This window comes from Oreochromis niloticus, linkage group LG17, assembly GCF_001858045.2.
Source record: "Oreochromis niloticus isolate F11D_XX linkage group LG17, O_niloticus_UMD_NMBU, whole genome shotgun sequence".
Taxonomy (NCBI): domain Eukaryota; kingdom Metazoa; phylum Chordata; class Actinopteri; order Cichliformes; family Cichlidae; genus Oreochromis; species Oreochromis niloticus.
The window spans coordinates 4,939,846-4,957,511 of NC_031981.2; the positions used below are offsets into that span (position 1 = coordinate 4,939,846).

At 43.3% G+C, this 17,666-nt stretch overlaps 1 protein-coding gene across 5 annotated transcripts in view; it reads left to right on the forward strand.

Annotated features, from left to right (window-relative positions):
- Positions 1 to 17,666, forward strand: part of celsr1a (cadherin EGF LAG seven-pass G-type receptor 1a) — a 100,862-nt gene that overhangs the window by 53,952 nt on the left and 29,244 nt on the right. For all 5 annotated transcript variants that reach the window (XM_005451765.4, XM_005451760.4, XM_019347004.2 and 2 more), the window contains exons 7-14: positions 11,600 to 11,757; positions 13,135 to 13,298; positions 13,418 to 13,543; positions 16,227 to 16,393; positions 16,514 to 16,699; positions 16,783 to 16,896; positions 16,988 to 17,162; positions 17,310 to 17,451. In XM_005451765.4, the coding sequence (XP_005451822.1) occupies positions 11,600 to 11,757; positions 13,135 to 13,298; positions 13,418 to 13,543; positions 16,227 to 16,393; positions 16,514 to 16,699; positions 16,783 to 16,896; positions 16,988 to 17,162; positions 17,310 to 17,451 (1,232 nt within the window). The remainder of the gene's footprint in view (positions 1 to 11,599; positions 11,758 to 13,134; positions 13,299 to 13,417; positions 13,544 to 16,226; positions 16,394 to 16,513; positions 16,700 to 16,782; positions 16,897 to 16,987; positions 17,163 to 17,309; positions 17,452 to 17,666) is intronic.

The window sequence follows — 17,666 nt, forward strand, 5'->3', positions numbered from 1 at the left end:
GATGAAGGGCACAGCGCTCATTGTGTCTATGTGTGTGCTATGGTGTTAAACTGCCAGATCTCGTGTTCCTGCACAGACATGGGTGAAGGTTTTGTGTGTTGTCTTTACTAAGTGCTTCTAAAAAAGGTTAAGTAGTTCTTTTTTTTTAAGGTGAAGCCCCAGACTCTGCATTCCCCGCCGGGTGTGTTTTCAGAGGAAGAGGCCATGTTATTCTTTGTTCTTCTTGATGTACGTTTCCACAGACCTTAGACAGTTGAGGTTATCATCACACATAAACACACACAGTGCCTTTAGCTACGCTAAGCTACTATTTTACCAACTGTAATACGATACAACAACATGTGTTCATGTTCAAACATTGTAGGTAAACCTACACCCCTTTAGAGGAAAAAAATTTGATTTTAATCAGTCATGATCAGTTTTTTACTGTAATCATCACATAGTGCTGCACATGTTCTTGTGTCACTGTTGTGTTACTGGCTTTGTCGACATGCTGGTAGCCGGGTTTAGGGGCTTTCACGTGCTTGAATGTTTCCACTGTTTTTTTCCTGCTGTAAATGATGATATGATATGATGATATACCTTTATTAGTCCCACAAGGGGAACCTGTTCTTCACACAGCGTTGCATTTCACAGCGTGACGTAAATCTGCCACAGTCGCTCTTGTCCAAAGGCGGCAGTGCATGAGTTGTAGCCTATTGTGCGAGGTGGTGGGAGAGGTGTTTTTGAAGTGGGCAAGAAGGATGTGGTTATTGTTGGCAAATTGGTGGGTAGCGAATGTAACCGTGGAGCATGAAGGCATCTTGCGTGCAGCGTTGTTGTTGTGCTGATGGGAACAAAGATTCAGACGCACTCCGTCACCGTACTTTTGATTTCTTTTCATAGTTTATTGCTTTTCTTAATGAAAAGACAAAATTAATCTGCACATACAAAAGAAGTAAAAAGTAAAGTATAAAAAGAATCACAAAAAAATGCACTAATTACACGTTCACGTGAGTAAAGAGCATACACGCATGCTGATGAGGCTTGGCTGTGAGCTGCAGGTCTAATGCAGTGTCTCTCTCTCACGGTGTCTCTCTCCCAGGACGGGTGGAGTCTGGTGGACTCCAGCGGAGCTCTGCGGCTCCCTCTCTATACCGCCTGGCTGGAGCTCAATCAGAAGGAGGTAACCTCTGACCTCTAGCTTAGTCCCCAACTGGGCTTTTTTTCCCCTTCGCCTGGGTCTCATTTAGTCCTCGCTCTGCTTCTAGTACAGTCCACTGGACTCTGTCACATGGCTCTGGTCTAGTCTTCACTGTAGAAAATGCTGTCGTAGATGGTGTGGTTTTGGTTTGTTGTTTGGCTGTTGAAGGCTTTGACTGGCTTTCCTATGCGTTGTTATGTCCTGTTAGACTTCTTTATGAAGTCATGCATCACTTTTAAGGCCGTTTTTTTCAATATTTAGTTAAATCGTAACAATTTCACATGTTTGCTAGCGGCCTGCTTCTTCACTGCTTTTGTGGACACTTGCTTCTTTGCATGATATTACCGCTACGTGCCAATAACAATGTGTCACTGGTAGAAGGAATGATTATTACGTCATCCCTGTGTTTGAAATCATGATTTCAGGAAATCACATGATAGGGTGGGGCCAGGTTTCACAATGAGCTCACCCAAAACCCTGGCTGATTAGGACCCCCACCCGCTTTCACACCTTGGCTCATGTGATTAGGTAGAGGATCCCTCTTTGTCCCTCTTTGGGGGGGAAACTCCCACTGGGTTTAAATCTGGGACTCCCCACCAATTGACCCTTAGAACTGAAGAAGCTTCTCGGATGAGAGGTGAAACGTCTTCAAGCAACTCAAAGAAGTCCAGACGCTTTTCTTTCCAGGCTCCTTAGACTACGATGACCTGGATGAGTGAGAGCCTTCACAGACCCACAGACACTAATCACTTCTCAGTCACAAGGTAGTTACCCCATAAAGCGTGTATCTGTATACACGCTTTATGCATTTAATGAGGTCATAAATCTAGTGAGAAGTTGGGTCATTTTCTTATAAAACACAGGAGGCCAAGCTGAAGGTTGTCATGGTGGAAGAGGACAGCTCAGGCTAGAGACAAAGTTAGAGAGGCGATGGATGGCGGCTATATTAGAAGAATGATGTTGAAGATGAAGCTGCCAGACAGGAGGAAAAGAGGAAGACCACAGAGAAGATTCATGTAGTGAAGGAGGACGTACAGAGTGTAGGTGTGACATAAGCGGATGCTACGGATAAGGTAAAATAGAGGGAGGTGATCCACTCCATCTTTAAGTGGAGCAGCTGGAAACTGTAGAAGACTGTCTAGTTAGACTTTCAGTTCATTTTTAAGCAGTTGCCATCTCCTGACTATTTGAATGAGTTCTGCTTGTGTCATTTTTCAGACCTGGAAACTTTGTTCACTAGAAAACTTCAATCTCAAGGGATGAAAAATTAAGGCAAGACTAAAGTAGGGTGACCATATTTTGATTTCCAAAAAGAGGACACTTGGCTCAGTCATGAAGAACTTGCTTAAAGAAACATATTTAACATATTTAAACGATGCCTTCTCTGTGCGGTTAATGAATTGTGCATTGTAAACTATGTCATATAGGCTTTTACAAGTCAACAAGTGCAAAAAAAACCCTTAAAAACCCCTGAATTAAAACATGGTACAGAAATAATGCCTCATCTGCATAAGAAAAATTACCAGTACTGGGTCGGTACGAGGGAAATTTCTTTTGCAGTTCGTCTGAAAAGATGCACTTGCGCTTTGGGATCTTTTAAACATTGTTACGCGCATTGCTGTGCGCTGTCTGTCCCGTCTGTGAGCACAGAACAACTCACAAAGCAGCAGTTTGGGGATGACGTCACACACATGGGTCCTCTGTCGGAATATAGGAAAGCCTGGACATTTTTATCAATCTCGAAAATCCCCCCGGACACCCCAGACAGAACGTGAAAAGTGGACATGTCCGGGGAAAAGAGGACGGTTGGTCACCCAAGACTAAAGTACCAAAAAGTTTGCTTCCTCCAGTGGCCACTTAGCTCCAAAAGACTCAAAAAATGCTAAACACACACACCCAGGTCCAAAACATTTTCATAATAAAAAATACAGGAACCTATAAACGTAAGGACTTACAAACAAATTCTATACCTGTTTAGGATTTGTTGAATCTTCAAATACAGAGCTTGCTTTCTTTGCAGGCTGATCGGTATGCTGCCTAAAATGCTTCATATTTTAGGCTGCCTTCTTAAAAGACTTTTAATGGAATTATCTGACAAATAGTGTGTCTTCAGTTTGTGCTTCAGTTTAGGTGAGTGCAAATCTTGCATTTTATTAGTATAATATAATTAGCTCGAACCAGAAATGATCTCTGTTTTGAACCCACACAGTTTGTGGCTAAAGCTAGCTAACCTTGATTAGCGTTAGCTGGTATTTTAGTACTCGTGTAAATATGCTAACACCAGGCTCCAAAAAAGCCAACATGGGTTTAAAGTTAAGGCTTCAAACCACGTTGAAGCTAAAGTTGAAGCTTCAACATGTGGATTTTAGAAACTGGTGGTTGACATCTTCATGGGAACGGCCATCTTTAAAATACAATCTGTGCTTCTGCAGCTGTAAACTCACATGGTACAGATGATCTTTACGCTCATGCTTTCCATGGTTCAGTCTAGCTTTATGTATTGAGTCTCTTTTCTTCTCGTCTCAAAACAATATTTAGCACAAGGTGGTGTTACAAAAATACTCAAGTAAATAAAGTCAATGTCAGGGTTTCTTTTAGGAGTTCATTTTTATGTGTAACATCTGATTAAAAGGTTTTTGCTTTGTGGTTTTGGTAGGCACTAACATTGTCATGATATCCAGTTTTATGATTAATACTCAGAAACATACTGCTCAGGGCTAAGGGAGTCTCCTCATGCAGCACTCGTTGTATCTTTTTCTGCTCCACTGCTCCGCCTGCCTGGAGAGTCTACTACTTACAAATACCTAAACAGTGCATAAGCAGAAAGGACACAGTTACAGCGCTGTTGCTCATCATCTGTCAGTTCTCATGGCCTTCCTATATAAGCATTCACTCAGGTGAAATAAACGCGCTCGAGTCTAGGCAGGCAGACAGACAAACAGGTAGGTAGACACCCACCGAGCAGTGGCTGTGTTTTCCTTGGCAACATCAGAGTGGCAGGCCTAAACTTTAGGCTTAGGCTCTGGTAATGATAACAGACGATAAATATCATCATGAGCTTGCATGCTTCTGTTTAGATTGTCATCTAACTTCAAATGCTATCATTAATCACCCGTTGTGTCGCTCAAAGATTTGCCCTCAGAATGAAACAGTAGTGAGATGTTAGATGAATGCAGTACATTGGCAGTTTATTGGGCTGGGTTTGTTTTGTGCAGAGTTAGCGGTCAGTAGGAACAGTGGATTGTGTGTTTTGGACTGTGGAGATACAGTAACTACACCTTTCTGTCTTATGTCTGCTTATTTTGCACCTTCTCCAATTTTTGACATTCCTTCCTAACTCTGCTGCAATGTGAAATATTGTGTGTGTGTGTGTGTGTGTGTTACTAAGGGGAGGAAATTTCACACACCTCACCTAGCATGACCTAAACCTCTTATTAACTGTGCAAAAGACAGTGATTCAGTGGAATTTTTTTTGTGGGGAGGTGGGCATAAAAGTAGAAAGAGAGAAAGAGAAAATCCACACAGTTTATAGCTGCTCTGCCCTCCCTGCAGTAAAATGTTCTCCTCCTCCTCTCTTGCCTCTCGGCCTCCTCATTCTTCTCCCTGCATCTCTTTATCTCTTCTGTGACCCCTGTCAGATCTGGCTTTTGTTGTACCATTAGTTTTTTTCCTGCAAAACATTAGCATCAATCCTGATGATCCTTAATCGCTTTATGCTGTGAGCTCTGCGAGGCCCTTTAGATAACAATTACATGGTCACTGTGCAGCAGAAGCTACTACCTCAGAGGCCAGATTCAGACCTCTGCATCCCATGATCATGATTAGCCAAAGTCTGGTTGAAGATGCAACAAAAAATAGGATTTTTACTAATTGCATAGTAGTCCTAAAGTTATGTATGTAAGTAAGTAATCTAAAAGCAGAGCAAAAGCTTATTATTATTAATTAAGCAAAAGAAGTCAAAGAGCCAAAGCCTGCCTATGAACTGTGCTTCCACCAAGGTCAACTTTAAAAAATAAAAAAGTGATCAAGATTTGTGCCAAAATTTCCTCAGGTTCTGCTTTTGCCCATCCTCCATCCTCCACCAGAAATTTCACGATTTCAGTTGTAGTAGTTTTGGATTAGCTTGCTGACAAAGAGGCAGACAAAAGGCGCCTATGACATACCTCGAGCATTACAACAAGCAGATAAAACGCATCATTCAGAAGGTAATGCCATTGATGTCAGCATACCGGCAGTTTGACTTTCCCAACTCGGGGAAGGAATTTTCTCGAGAGGGTCCAAACAGGATAAAGTTACTCTTGCCTCCGCTTATGTGTCGCCTGCATGTTTGTTGTGCCTGTCGAAAGCCTCGAGCCAACAGTGGCTGCTGTCCGTCTGCTACACTGACAGATAGATCGAGGCCGTGAGACGATGGGGATGGCAGTAACATATAGGCTTGAACACGGTACATTGTAGCCTCGTGTAAAGTGTGTGTGTGTTCACACTTCTAGGTTTACACAGCCACAGGGCAGGTGAGGTAATGTGGACATGATAGAGTTTGTTGCTGCCAGAGGGAAGGTGGGATACTCGAGCCCATGCGTGACATGATCGAAAATCACTTCACTTCACTCACATACACAAACACCAGAGTTGGTTTTGGTTCTGTGCCTGTCTTTATTTTGGCTTCAGTCTTTTCCCTGATTAAAACCATTCTTTTGCGGCTACTTTATGAAAATAAAAACACGCTTGGTCCTATTTTGTAGTTTGCACAGTTTAACCGCAAGCACCACACCACAAACCATCAAGGGCACATTTTCAGGCATCCATTTTCATCCAGTCGTCAGAGTAACAATGGCGTTTCCTCAGGCGACTGCAAATAAAATAAAGGACTGCGCACCCTCCTTCCTTTATGATCCCAGTGAACTGTGTGGACGTTTGCAGCTCTGCTCGCTGCTTCCTGCATCGCTCCCGCACGCACGAGCTCGCCACTCACTCACTTAACGTGCATGCCTGTAAACGCATTCTGCAGACATCCTTTCCATACTCCCCGAGCACATCCGTGCACAAGGACATAATCACCACTTCTGTCCTGCCCACTCCACACACAGAGACACACACACACACACACACACACACACATTTTCAGGTTGCTCGTTGCTCATTGTGACAGTGTTTAAGGTGTTTTCTGAGTCAGTCGTCGAGCTACATGTAACAGTCTGTGCAGTATTGCTCTTTATCCTGGCCGCGGGGCTGGCTAAGTTATCATGTCGGCTTTGACAGACAGGCGCGTAATAATGGAGTTGTCAGTGTGTGCGTCTGTGTTGGTGGGAGGGAAACGGTGTGTGGGCTTGAACGTGTCCCACACACACACAAACACACACACACACGTACACGTTTCCTACATTTTTGCCTAAGCTAGAACTTTGTGTGTATCTGTGCGTGCGAGTTTTCGGCCAATCATCTCGTGCCCTCCACCCTCCTCGTCTTTGTGGCAAGCTGTGGGGATCAAGTGCGTTGCCATGGCTGCAGCAAGCCTATCACCCCTGGAGACGACACCTTAGAGAGAGGGAATCTTCAACGGCCCCAAGTCAGGCGGAAGGTAAATGAGAGCCTCTCATGGGGCCCCTCAAAGCGAGGGCCAAGTGCACTTTGAAAGAAGGGGTCAGAGAGAAGCCTGAAACAGCTCTGCCGGTCATGTTTGAAGCTAACAGGCACACTTCAGTTATAGACATGGCAACATTTTACAGCAATTTAAATGGGAATTCATAAAAAAAAGACAAATACATTTGTTTTAAAAGATTGAAGGAACCTGTTGCTTGATGTAAATTTTGAAGCCATAAGAGTAGTAGCAGCACAAACTGATTTTGCATCTGCCTAAACTATAAAACTTGTTGTGCTACGGTAGACTTCGGTGCAACTAGTAGACTAGTTTTGATCAGATGTTGGGCTGTTTATGTCATACAGACATGACAACTCTGCCAGTAGGGATCCACAGATACATCCATAGACTCTGTAAAAGATAGATGCAGCTTCTGGATCTGAAAAGTGAATACACAAAAGCCTGTAAACTGTCTGTTAGTTTATTGGACGACAGTGCTGAGTAGAAGGTGGGTGTGTTGGAGGGGTGGGTGCCACATATAGCGGCCCAGGGCAGACTCCAGTAAGGACTCCACCCTTCAGTGCACGGTGAGCTATAGTGGGGCCTAAACTGCATTCTCTTAATGACTTTTATAGAAGACTTCATATTGAATGCAATCCTAATTACATTTTTTAAAATTTATGGTCAATCCAAGGACAGGGTTAAAGTCTTTAGCCAATGAGCGTGCAGCTTCGCAGTCAGATCCACACCCTCCTCATCACATTCAGTATCCAATCACCAAAGATGGCTACAGGTTGATTAAACATTTTAATTCCATTTTCAACATCTGGTGCTTGAGCGTGGGAGTTTGTGGTGAGTGGCTGACTTGTGTGGCCTTTGTCAACCCCGAGTCTGCTGCTTCTGGGGCAATCAGTGAAGTCTCAAGTCTTATTCAGCAGAATATAGGAAAAATTTGTTTATTTAAACGAATTTCTGGTGATCCGGAAACAGTCTTTTTGGTCAAAGCTCTGTTAACAAAAACTGGTGTTTTTGATATCTCTGGGATACATGACCAACGTTCGTTCACTCTTTCTGCTTGGCCTTGTTTAAACCTTAAACTCTGAACTATGCTTACACATCACACACACACAGTATGCATCGCTGACCCATATCTTTAGCTCGTGATCAGCTTTGCATCAATTAGCAGAGTCTTAGTTTTAGCTGCAAGTATACATTACACACTGACAAAAACATTCACTTATTAAAGCACGTACACTTTGACTCTGTGTGTGTGTGTCGATGCTTCTTTGTGCTCTCAGTATTACACACACACATGCTCCAAGTAAATGTGGTGTGCAGTATACCATGTGAGTTTACTGTATGAACAGCACCTGTAACAGCTGCAAGAGTCTGCTGGGTTTCAGGTTTCTTCTTCTACTTCTTCGTCTCCCAGCTTTGTTGTTTTTTACTGTGTTTATTTCTCCGTCCACTGAAATCTAAAGAGATGCTGATAAGATGTTAATCAGAGTAGCTGCAGGTCAAGAACCTTCTGTTTCACCCTTTAAAGCCTTTTCTCCAGCACGGCTCCCACGCTTGCTCATGTTTACATTGTTTAATCATTAGTTTCTTTTTTTATCTCACTTTATCTAAAGTGCTCGAGGGAAGAAAGCGGAACATTTCTACTTCTCCTTCCTTGTTTTTAAATTTATGTTTTATTTTTGATCAAATCTGGATGCGATCAACTGTAGATTTTATAAAGGTCCAGATCTAAAAATCTGTGTGTATGTGGATCATTTAAACCTAGGTGTGTTTAGCTTCTTCTAACACTGTGCTAACACTTTCTGTAGCGGGGATGTCAAACTCATTTCTCATCGTGGAACCACATAGAGCCCACTTTGATCTTAAGTGGGCCAGACCAGTGAAACTTCCCCTTGTATCAATGTAAAGATCTTTAATCTCTGAAATATCTCAGTATAAGAAAAAGAAGTGCAGTATAATCAGTGAAAAAACGCCTGCTATTTAATTGTTTCTCTATTCCTTAATTACATTGGTGTGAAATGAATGGCCATGGTGGAATTCTTTCTCAGTAAGAAAAGTTGTAAAATATAGTTAAAAGCCCCAAATTTATCTCTTCCTTCATATTTTCCAAATTTGTCCAGTGGGCCGGATTGGAGTTTTCGCCTGGCCGATTCTGGCCCCCATGCCTTATGTTTGACAACCCTGTTCTACAGCTTAGAAAGCCACATGTTGCTTTTATTTTCCTCTGGAGTCCAGTGGTGCAAGTCCCCTAATCACAAATGGCCCACAGGGGACATTTTTGTGCATATTTCACAGCGGGGTTAAGCAGTAAAGGTCCTCGTTATTATCAGGGTCAAATCTGGCACGAGCCTGTTAAGCACATACTTTGTGTCTTAACTCCTTCATCTAAGTGGTGCTATGAAGCAGGTTTCCCAAAGTGCAGCGTCTCACCACGGGCTGCCGACATGTCCGCTCAGGAGGAACAGTCCAGCTTACATAACTTACTACTGACGTTGACATTTGAAGATTTTCAGCGAGAAAGCATCCCGCTCAGCCAGCAAGAGGTTCATATTTGGAGTTTGTGGGGTGTCACCTGGCTACAGTGAGCTTAGTGAGCCTGGGTTTTGTTCAGACGGTGAGGAACAAAAGCAGGACCCACGATTTCAGTCACTAATTTTCCTCTTGGTCTTACATTTTTGTGATTCGAATTTTAGACTCAGCTCAAGCTGTTTGAGCCAAACCACCTAATGATTTGGGAGGGGAGAATTGAGTCAGGTGGTATCATCCACCCGGTCTGTTGTCACCCAGAGGCTGTGCTCAAATTTAGAAACCTGAATGCAACAGCCTTCTTTTAAAGTCAACGAACTGAAGTGACGATCAGTTTTGACGAGATTATTTCTCTGGTTTTCATGGGAAAAGTAGCCACAAACATCAGAACAGTTTGTTGCAGCAGGCTGCGAACGTGTTTATTTTGCTGTTAAATTGGCCAGATCCAAGCAGCCAATCAAGGAACTGCTGTCTCCATTTTTTGGCACATGTGCTCGTTTTTCATGTTCGTTTTTCAGACGTGAAAGTTGCTGCTTGTTGTGTGGAGAAAAGAAGACTAAAACCTGTTAAGACACGTCCTTGGACTCTGGAGAATTTTTATGTCGTTTTCACTGTTTGTTCATATCGATTCACTCTATGAATCCTAGATGGGCAAAAATGAGAGAATTCATCCATGATGCCTTGCTCAACCATGTCTGATATGCCTGCTAAGGCCTCGTGCTTTCTGTCTGTACTCAGCTGTTTATCTGTCTGTGTCTCTATGTGTATGTGTGCACGACATTTCCACCTAAAGCCTGTACAAATGAGATTACATGTGAAAGAGAAAGAAAACAGCAGCGGTGTCAGACGTGCCATACTTCCTGTTTTTCTTATTGAAAGTGTGAAAGTGTGTTTTATAGAATCTGTGGAAATGGGGCATTTTGAAGGGAGTGGCCGTGACCCAAAAAAAACCCCCCTCCCTGTGGGTTAGAGTTATGGCTGGACCGGAGCCCACCTGAGCCAAAATAGAAGACAGTGCAGCCCTGTGCTGCTCAGTTTTTGCCCGTCTGCCATTTTCTCTTTTGTCTCTTTTCTCTGGACTTCCTCTTTTTTTGTCCTTTGCCATTTTCCCCCCCTCTGTGTTCTTCTTTTGTTTCCTGTATCTGCCCCACCAGTATCTCATTACTCTAAACCGATTAATGTAGCAGAGAATGCACACACATGATCTCTATGCCTCCTCATCTCTTCTATTGCATGAATTTTTCGTCTTAAAATAATGCAGTCATACCTAACCATAAAGCCTTCGCTCAGCTTCATTAAATATACTAAACTAGACACGTAAACGCTGATACCACAGTGTCAAGAATAAATACTCGATCCCTGCTTTCAGAGTTTTCAGGGGGTGTTTTGCTCTCCTTCAGTTCCCTGGATGTTTCAGGCGCTTCAGTGTAGTTTCTCTGATTTACTCTGGGATTCCCATCCCTATTGCTAAGTGGTTAGAAAGCCTCTCTTGCTATTGTTCAGCCTGTCAGCCTTATGTAAACTTTATATAAACACAGCGCCACGATCAGATCTCAGAGCTTTAGTGCCGCCGTCTTTATGCACAGCAGAAATATACCATAACCCTGGTAGAGATAGCAGAGTGACATAACTTATGATTCCATCTGCTGTAAGGCACTCAATGCAACACAACGAAATACGAGTGCTTCATTTGTAAAGAATTCGCAATAAATCTCAGCTTTAACCATGAATCTACTTCCTTTTTTTTCCCTGGTGGAAACTCTTTTGGATTTAAACTCTGCTCCTGTTCCAAAGCCGCTATTGTTAGGGAAATGCTCCATTGAACTTCGCTCTCAGCTTCAATATTAGAAACTCTAAAGCGATTTTGTGGCCTGATTTTCTAAGCCGAGCCACATTTTCTCAGATCAGCGTTCGTCGGCCACGGGCCTTGATGGAAGAATTAGGCTACTTTGTAATCATTAGGTGTGAGCTAATGCACAATGGGCTTTTTTGTCATCTTAAGCCCGGAGAGGCCTGAGCGCCGCCGCTAAAGTCAGCTAGACGTTGTTTGTGTAGCGCTGACCCGCGCTGATCGTGCTGCCGCCCCTGCCAGATTTCTCACGTTGTGTGAAAGAAACAAAGAAAGTAATCGAGCATTAAATGTTTTAACCAAATTCAGTCAGTTGAGGCAATTTACTGTAGCAAAGCACACTCACGCAGGGAATAAGATACAGTGAGTGGGATTTCTCAAACCCCCACTATCATTTTTAAATGCCGATGAATGACCGTGATCTGTGTTTCATTCTGTGTTTCAGCCTAAAATGGTGAGCGTGGGGAACCCTTTTGGACCGTCTGGAGAAAAAGTGGCTATGGTCGCCATCGACGATTGTGACATATCCATGGCGATCCGCTTCGGACAGCAGATCGGGAACTACTCCTGCGCCGCGCAGGGTACCCAGATTGGACAGAAGAAGTAAGAAGGAACCTCTTTCACCCACTTTCTCTTCCTTCTTTTTCTCTTTGGACCTCTTCCCACACACATTCACTCAAACTAGTCAGACTAATGAGGGAATGTGTTGCACCTCGGGGGCTACGCCAAATCGCCTTCATTACAGCAGATTACACAACTCACATTCTGCCATCCTCTCCCGCTTTTATCTCCTAATCTCCGTGCTCATCCGTGTGGCCTCTCTGCTGTCAGACAACCAAAAGCTCATCTCAGCGCAGGCTTTACAGGATTAACTGTGTGTTTATTACACACTCATCAATTTTTATTTTTACAGTGCCTTTTTTTTTTGAGTCTTTTGGAAAGCTTGCATGCTGAGGCCCATTTAGTTTGTAGAGGGTGGGGACTGAAAGGGAGAGAGAGAGAAAGCTTCAAAGGGGAGCTAATGAGCTTACATACTTTCAGGAACTTGTTGCACAGGTCACAGACGCTGAGAGGCGTTTTGAGGATGCTTTAATTTGATCACGCTGGAATAATTAGACTGCTGCGTCTTATGTGGTGGAAAGTGGCTAGAGACAGAGAGGTTTCACTTTCGAAGCAGAATCCAGATTGTGACTGAAGCTGCAGAGTGAGGCCTGTTGAGGCAGAAAAAGAAAATCTGAATTTTCTGGATAACTGTTAAGACGTCACCCTAGAGCACTGAAGTTTATGGCTGAACGTTAGTCTAAAGAAACCTGCAGATTTCTGCTGATTTGCTGAATGTCTAGAAGATTCATGGTTTGAGGCCTTCATGTTCCCAACCAGGCGATGTTATTTAGACCAGCAGTCCCCAACCATTTTTGTGCCACGGACCGGTTTAATGTCAGACCGGCCTTTAAGGTGTCGCGGACAAATACAACAAAATAAAATGATACGACCGAGACAAAAACTGTGATATTTTGTAAATATAATAATAAACAAGAATTCACTGTGTAATTGTGTAACTTTATTAGCAGCGTCCTCCTGAAATGCGCCAACAACATTGAGAGTAATATCCTCCTCTCTGCCCCTTAATGCTCTCTGGTCGTTATGATAACGCGTAAATATTTCTTTCAAAATAAGACGCACAACTACAACACGGGAAAAGACGCAGAGAAACCGAGTTAACGATAAAAACCCTGAAAACCATAAATTTCACACCTGAGCCTCAACTCTCGCGGCCCGGTACCAAAAGACTCATAACCTTTAACCAGAAATACCGATCATAGTGAAGGTTAATGAGGGAGCAGCTAAAACACCAAAGCCAAAACTACTCTCTTTAACTCCATTTATTAGAAGTAGGTGGAAAAGATCATGATGGGCCCACTTTGAGGATTTTGCAGTTTTGATCTGTCTCATTCATGTTCTGTCTGCATTTTCTTGCAGGTCACTGGACTTGACAGGGCCGCTGTTACTGGGTGGGGTTCCCAACCTGCCAGAGGACTTCCCAGTCAGGAACAGGAACTTTGTGGGCTGCATGAGAAACTTGCGCATCGACAGCAAGCCCATCGACATGGGCAGCTTCATTGCTAACAATGGCACCACAGAAGGTTAAGATGTTCCCTCTGCAGCGTTTCTATCCTTGCTCATTTCTGGAACCGACTTTTAAAGCTGTCATGAAAAACAAAGCTTAAATTTCCCCTGTTTTTATTTACTTTTATATGCTCAGGATGTCCAGCAAAGAAAGACTTTTGCACAAATGGTGTGTGTCAAAACGGAGGCACGTGCGTCAGCAAGTGGAACACTTACATCTGTGACTGCCCTACTGGTTACGGTGGCAAGAACTGTGAGCAAGGTAAGAAATGTGTGTGGGTGATTTGGTTAGTTTTATAGCAAAAGTGGACAGTGTGTTTTGGGATTTTGGGAATCCAGTGTAAAATAAATCCATTGTGCTTCCTTATGAGTTTGCAAGATCATTCAAAGGTTCATTGTATTATTGCATTCATAGACAAACGTGTTTCTGGCCAAAGGTGCAAGTGTCCGCTTGCTCATCTGTGTGTGTGTGTGTGTGTACATTTGTTTACCTATTTCCAGGAAATGGTGTGTGTTTGGGGGATCACATGGGATAAGCAGCAGTTTCTTTGACTCAGCGTGACTCACGCAGCCTCTGTTCACCAGAATCACTCACCGCAGCCTTAGATGTGGAGTTTTGGGACAAAAGATCAAACTTTGGCTCTGAGTCACTTATCAAAACCCAGACTCACAGATTGAAATGAAAGATAAACACACATTCACCTGGGGCTGTGAAAATTTCAATCTTGCATGCTCTTACTGATTAATCTGGCATGGTGACATGTAGCGGTAGGTTCTCAGTTTAAAAAGTCCAGTGAGAGCTGTGGTGGAATTAATGATTAGCCAATCAGCACCAGGGGCGGGACTAAAGATGTTGCTAAACACTGTCAAGCTGAACACTTCCAACAGGGAAAACTGGATTGAGGTTTTTTTTGGAAGCCTCTCAAAGTTCACTACGCTCTAAATTTGCGTGTTCACGAGACTGAGGCATTGAACACTGGTCACTAGTAGCTAATTAGGACTCATCCTTGGAAATTAATTAGAGTAAACACACAGTGTCAGACTGAAGATGGAAATAAAGTGTAACAGATTTCTGTGTGATATCAGCTCTACTGATCTTTGTTGCCACCTCAGCCCACGTGTGACTAGCGGCTTATGTTATAATGGAAAAGGTACATGTAAATAGATGGGTAATCAGAGTACACAGATAACAATATTGAAAGGTAAAGTGTAAGGTAATGGTTTTGTTAAGGGTATCTTGATATCCATATCTCTATCTGCCAACAGCTATTATTATTTATGCTCCATAACCCCTCTCGTGTTCTTATATAAAAAGTTGAATCTTTGAATCCTTGCTTCAGGGCGAGTTCCAAACAATGTGTAAAGGTGTGAATACCTCTCCTCGCCCTCTCGTCTGTGAGGTGGCCGCCCAGTCAGTGCCAGGCCCAAGTATCCTGTATCTGAACTGGGCCGGGATCACAGCAAGCCGGGAAGAGGTTTTGGCTGCTCGGCTGCTTGTTGACACATTTGGTTTGAGGCTTCACACACTTCGCTGCCACATGAGAAACGAGAGATTTTGTTGTTGTGGAGCCAAAATCGTCAAGACTAGACTGTCACAGAGAGGCAGAATCTCCCTGGTAGTCACCCACTTGGCTTGGTTTTGTTTGCTTCTGATACCAACTACTGGACTTTGTTGTTTTTGTGTGTGTGTATTTTTTAAGAAACTTAACCCGTCCCTAGACCTGGTTCAATTGCTCTAATGTGCATTCGCGTTCCACAGACTGTATGTAAAAGATGGAGGTAGCAATTTCAATGACTTCTGCAGCCAGAGGTGATCATATTTGGATTACAAGATGGAGTGCTGCTTGGTGAGCAAGCTGCATTCATGTACCCTACTGGTGCAATGCACAGACAGAAAATGCCTCAGATACATAGATAGATGTTTTTTGTTCTAAAAGGCTGATGGGGTATTATCGTTTGAGAATGCAATAACTGGAGAACGAGGTGTCATAGGAGCTTCAAATTGATACCGTAGGTGCATCTACTAAAAATCTCTGACAAGGTCAAATCTCAGTGACCCCAACCTAAAGGTCAGAGTAAGTTTTCTGAAAATCTCGCAAATGCAATAAGTAGAGAAGGCGATGCAGGTGTCTACTAGGAGGCTGACGTGTACCGCTGTGGTTGCCATTTTCATTTTTCCTATTTCTGTTTTTCCTATTTCCGTTTTCGTTTTTCCTATTTCCGTTGTGTTTTGTGAGCTTTTGCAGCGTTTTTCTTATTGCTGGTGTTTTCCGTTTGGCCTCTCAGGGCCACCGTATTATCCACGAAGAGGGTTTTTTTAGTTCGCGGAGGACTAAACTAAATGATAGTTACCTGCTACCATGAACAAATAAATGCTTCGTCTCGTAATTACAGCTTTTGTGTGGGTGTATCTGTGAATGCTTCAGTTGAAGTATGTAGCCCGGGGACCAGAGAACATGCTATAGCTGAGGATTACACAGGTGGAAACACTGTGTGCCCTACTGAGATCGACCCTCAGGAGAGCAGACAGCTCGAGGACATTGTTTGCTTACTCAGCATCAAATTAGAGCTTAGAAAAAAACTCACGTCTGTAGGAGTTTAATTAGACTTTCAGAATCCCTTTTTAACTATGCTCGTGAAAGAATTTTTGGAAAGTAATCCTTTATTTTCCAGAATAAAGTAGTAATTATATCACATGCTGGAACATAAATGCTGGAAGAAAATAAGAAAAAAAGGTGTAGAAATAAAAAGAACCAAAAAAACGAGAGAAAAGTCATTGCTACTAGTTACCTATTGTTGCTATGTACAGCCACAGAAAATGTTTTCCTGTGCTTAATGCTGCGTTGATTCATATGTAGTTCCTACAGTTCTCATCTGATGTTTAAACACATTTATCTCAAACACTAATGAGTTTGTGCATACGACCTGATTCTCGTCCCTCCCAGTGATGCCATCCCCTCAGTTCTTTGACGGAGAGGCACTGGTGTCTTGGAGCAACCCGGACATCACCGTCGCTGTTCCCTGGTATATTGGCCTAATGTTCCGCACCCGGCGTCCTGCTGGCACCCTGATGCAGGTCAATGCTGGGCCTTCCTCTACCATCAACCTTATGGTAAGCATTGTCAGGAAAACTGTCACCCTCAGCAGTTTGCAATTTAAGCTTGTATACAGGTTCTAGTCTAACTCTAAAATGAGTGGGAAGTTCTCAGTTTCTGCACCCCCCTCTTTCCAGGTGAGTGAGCAGCGGGTCCGTATGGAAGTGTTGCTGAGGCACCAGTTGGTGGCATCGCTGAGCTTTCCTCAAGTGCGTGTCAATGACGGGGAGTGGCACCACTTGCTGATTGAACTGAAAAGCATCAAAGATGGCAAGGAAATCAAATACATGGCAGCTGTCTCTCTGGACTACGGCATGTATGAGGTACAGGGCGTCTTACTTTATGGATGATAAAGGTAGTCAAGAAAGGCTGTATTATTTTTAATTATTGTCTTATTTTTAAGCAGAAGTCAGTCGAGATCGGCAATGACCTCCCAGGCCTCAAGCTGCAAACTCTTCATGTTGGGGGTTTGCCCGGGGAGAGAAACGATGTCATCAAAGGATTTGTTGGCTGCATACAGGTGGGTGGGCATGCGCTTTGAATGTTGCATTTTATTTCTTCTACAACCTATTTTCTGATTGTCCCCTTCATGAATGTGCGCTCTCCATTAGGGTGTGCGTATGGGTGAGACATCCAACAACGTGGCCAATGTGAACATGGCTCAGGGCCTGAAGATCCGTGTGGAAAACGGCTGTGATCTGGCTGACCCGTGCGACTCCAACATCTGCCCAGAGAATAGCCAGTGCATTGACGACTGGAGCACACACACCTGTGCTTGCGACCCAGGTAAGATGCACAAGCAAAAAAAAACATACGTAAGTTGGTTGAGAGAGCTCAACACGTTGCCTCTTAAGAAAGGTGTGTGAATGTAAATATCTATATTTCACTCCTTTAGACTTGAGTTGAGTTCTTGTTTGTCTGCCTTTCCTGCAGGCTACTTTGGAAAAGAGTGCGTGGACGCTTGTAAGCTCAACCCCTGTGAGCACGTTTCCACGTGCGTCCGCAAACCAAGCTCCTCCCATGGCTACACCTGCGAATGTGGACAAAATTACTATGGCCAGTACTGTGAAAACAAGTAAGGTTTCTTTCTGAGGGCAGGCAGGGAGAAGGGTTTTCTTGTACAACACCACATGTACAACTTGTATAACGCCACTGGAGTAATGCAGTGATATTTAAATGGTTGCTTTGAAGATAGGCCCCAGGTCTGATACTTTCATTGACTCTAGTGAATTGAGATGGTAATAAAATGTTAATAACATGGAATCAATTTGCTAGCAGACTGAAAGCAGA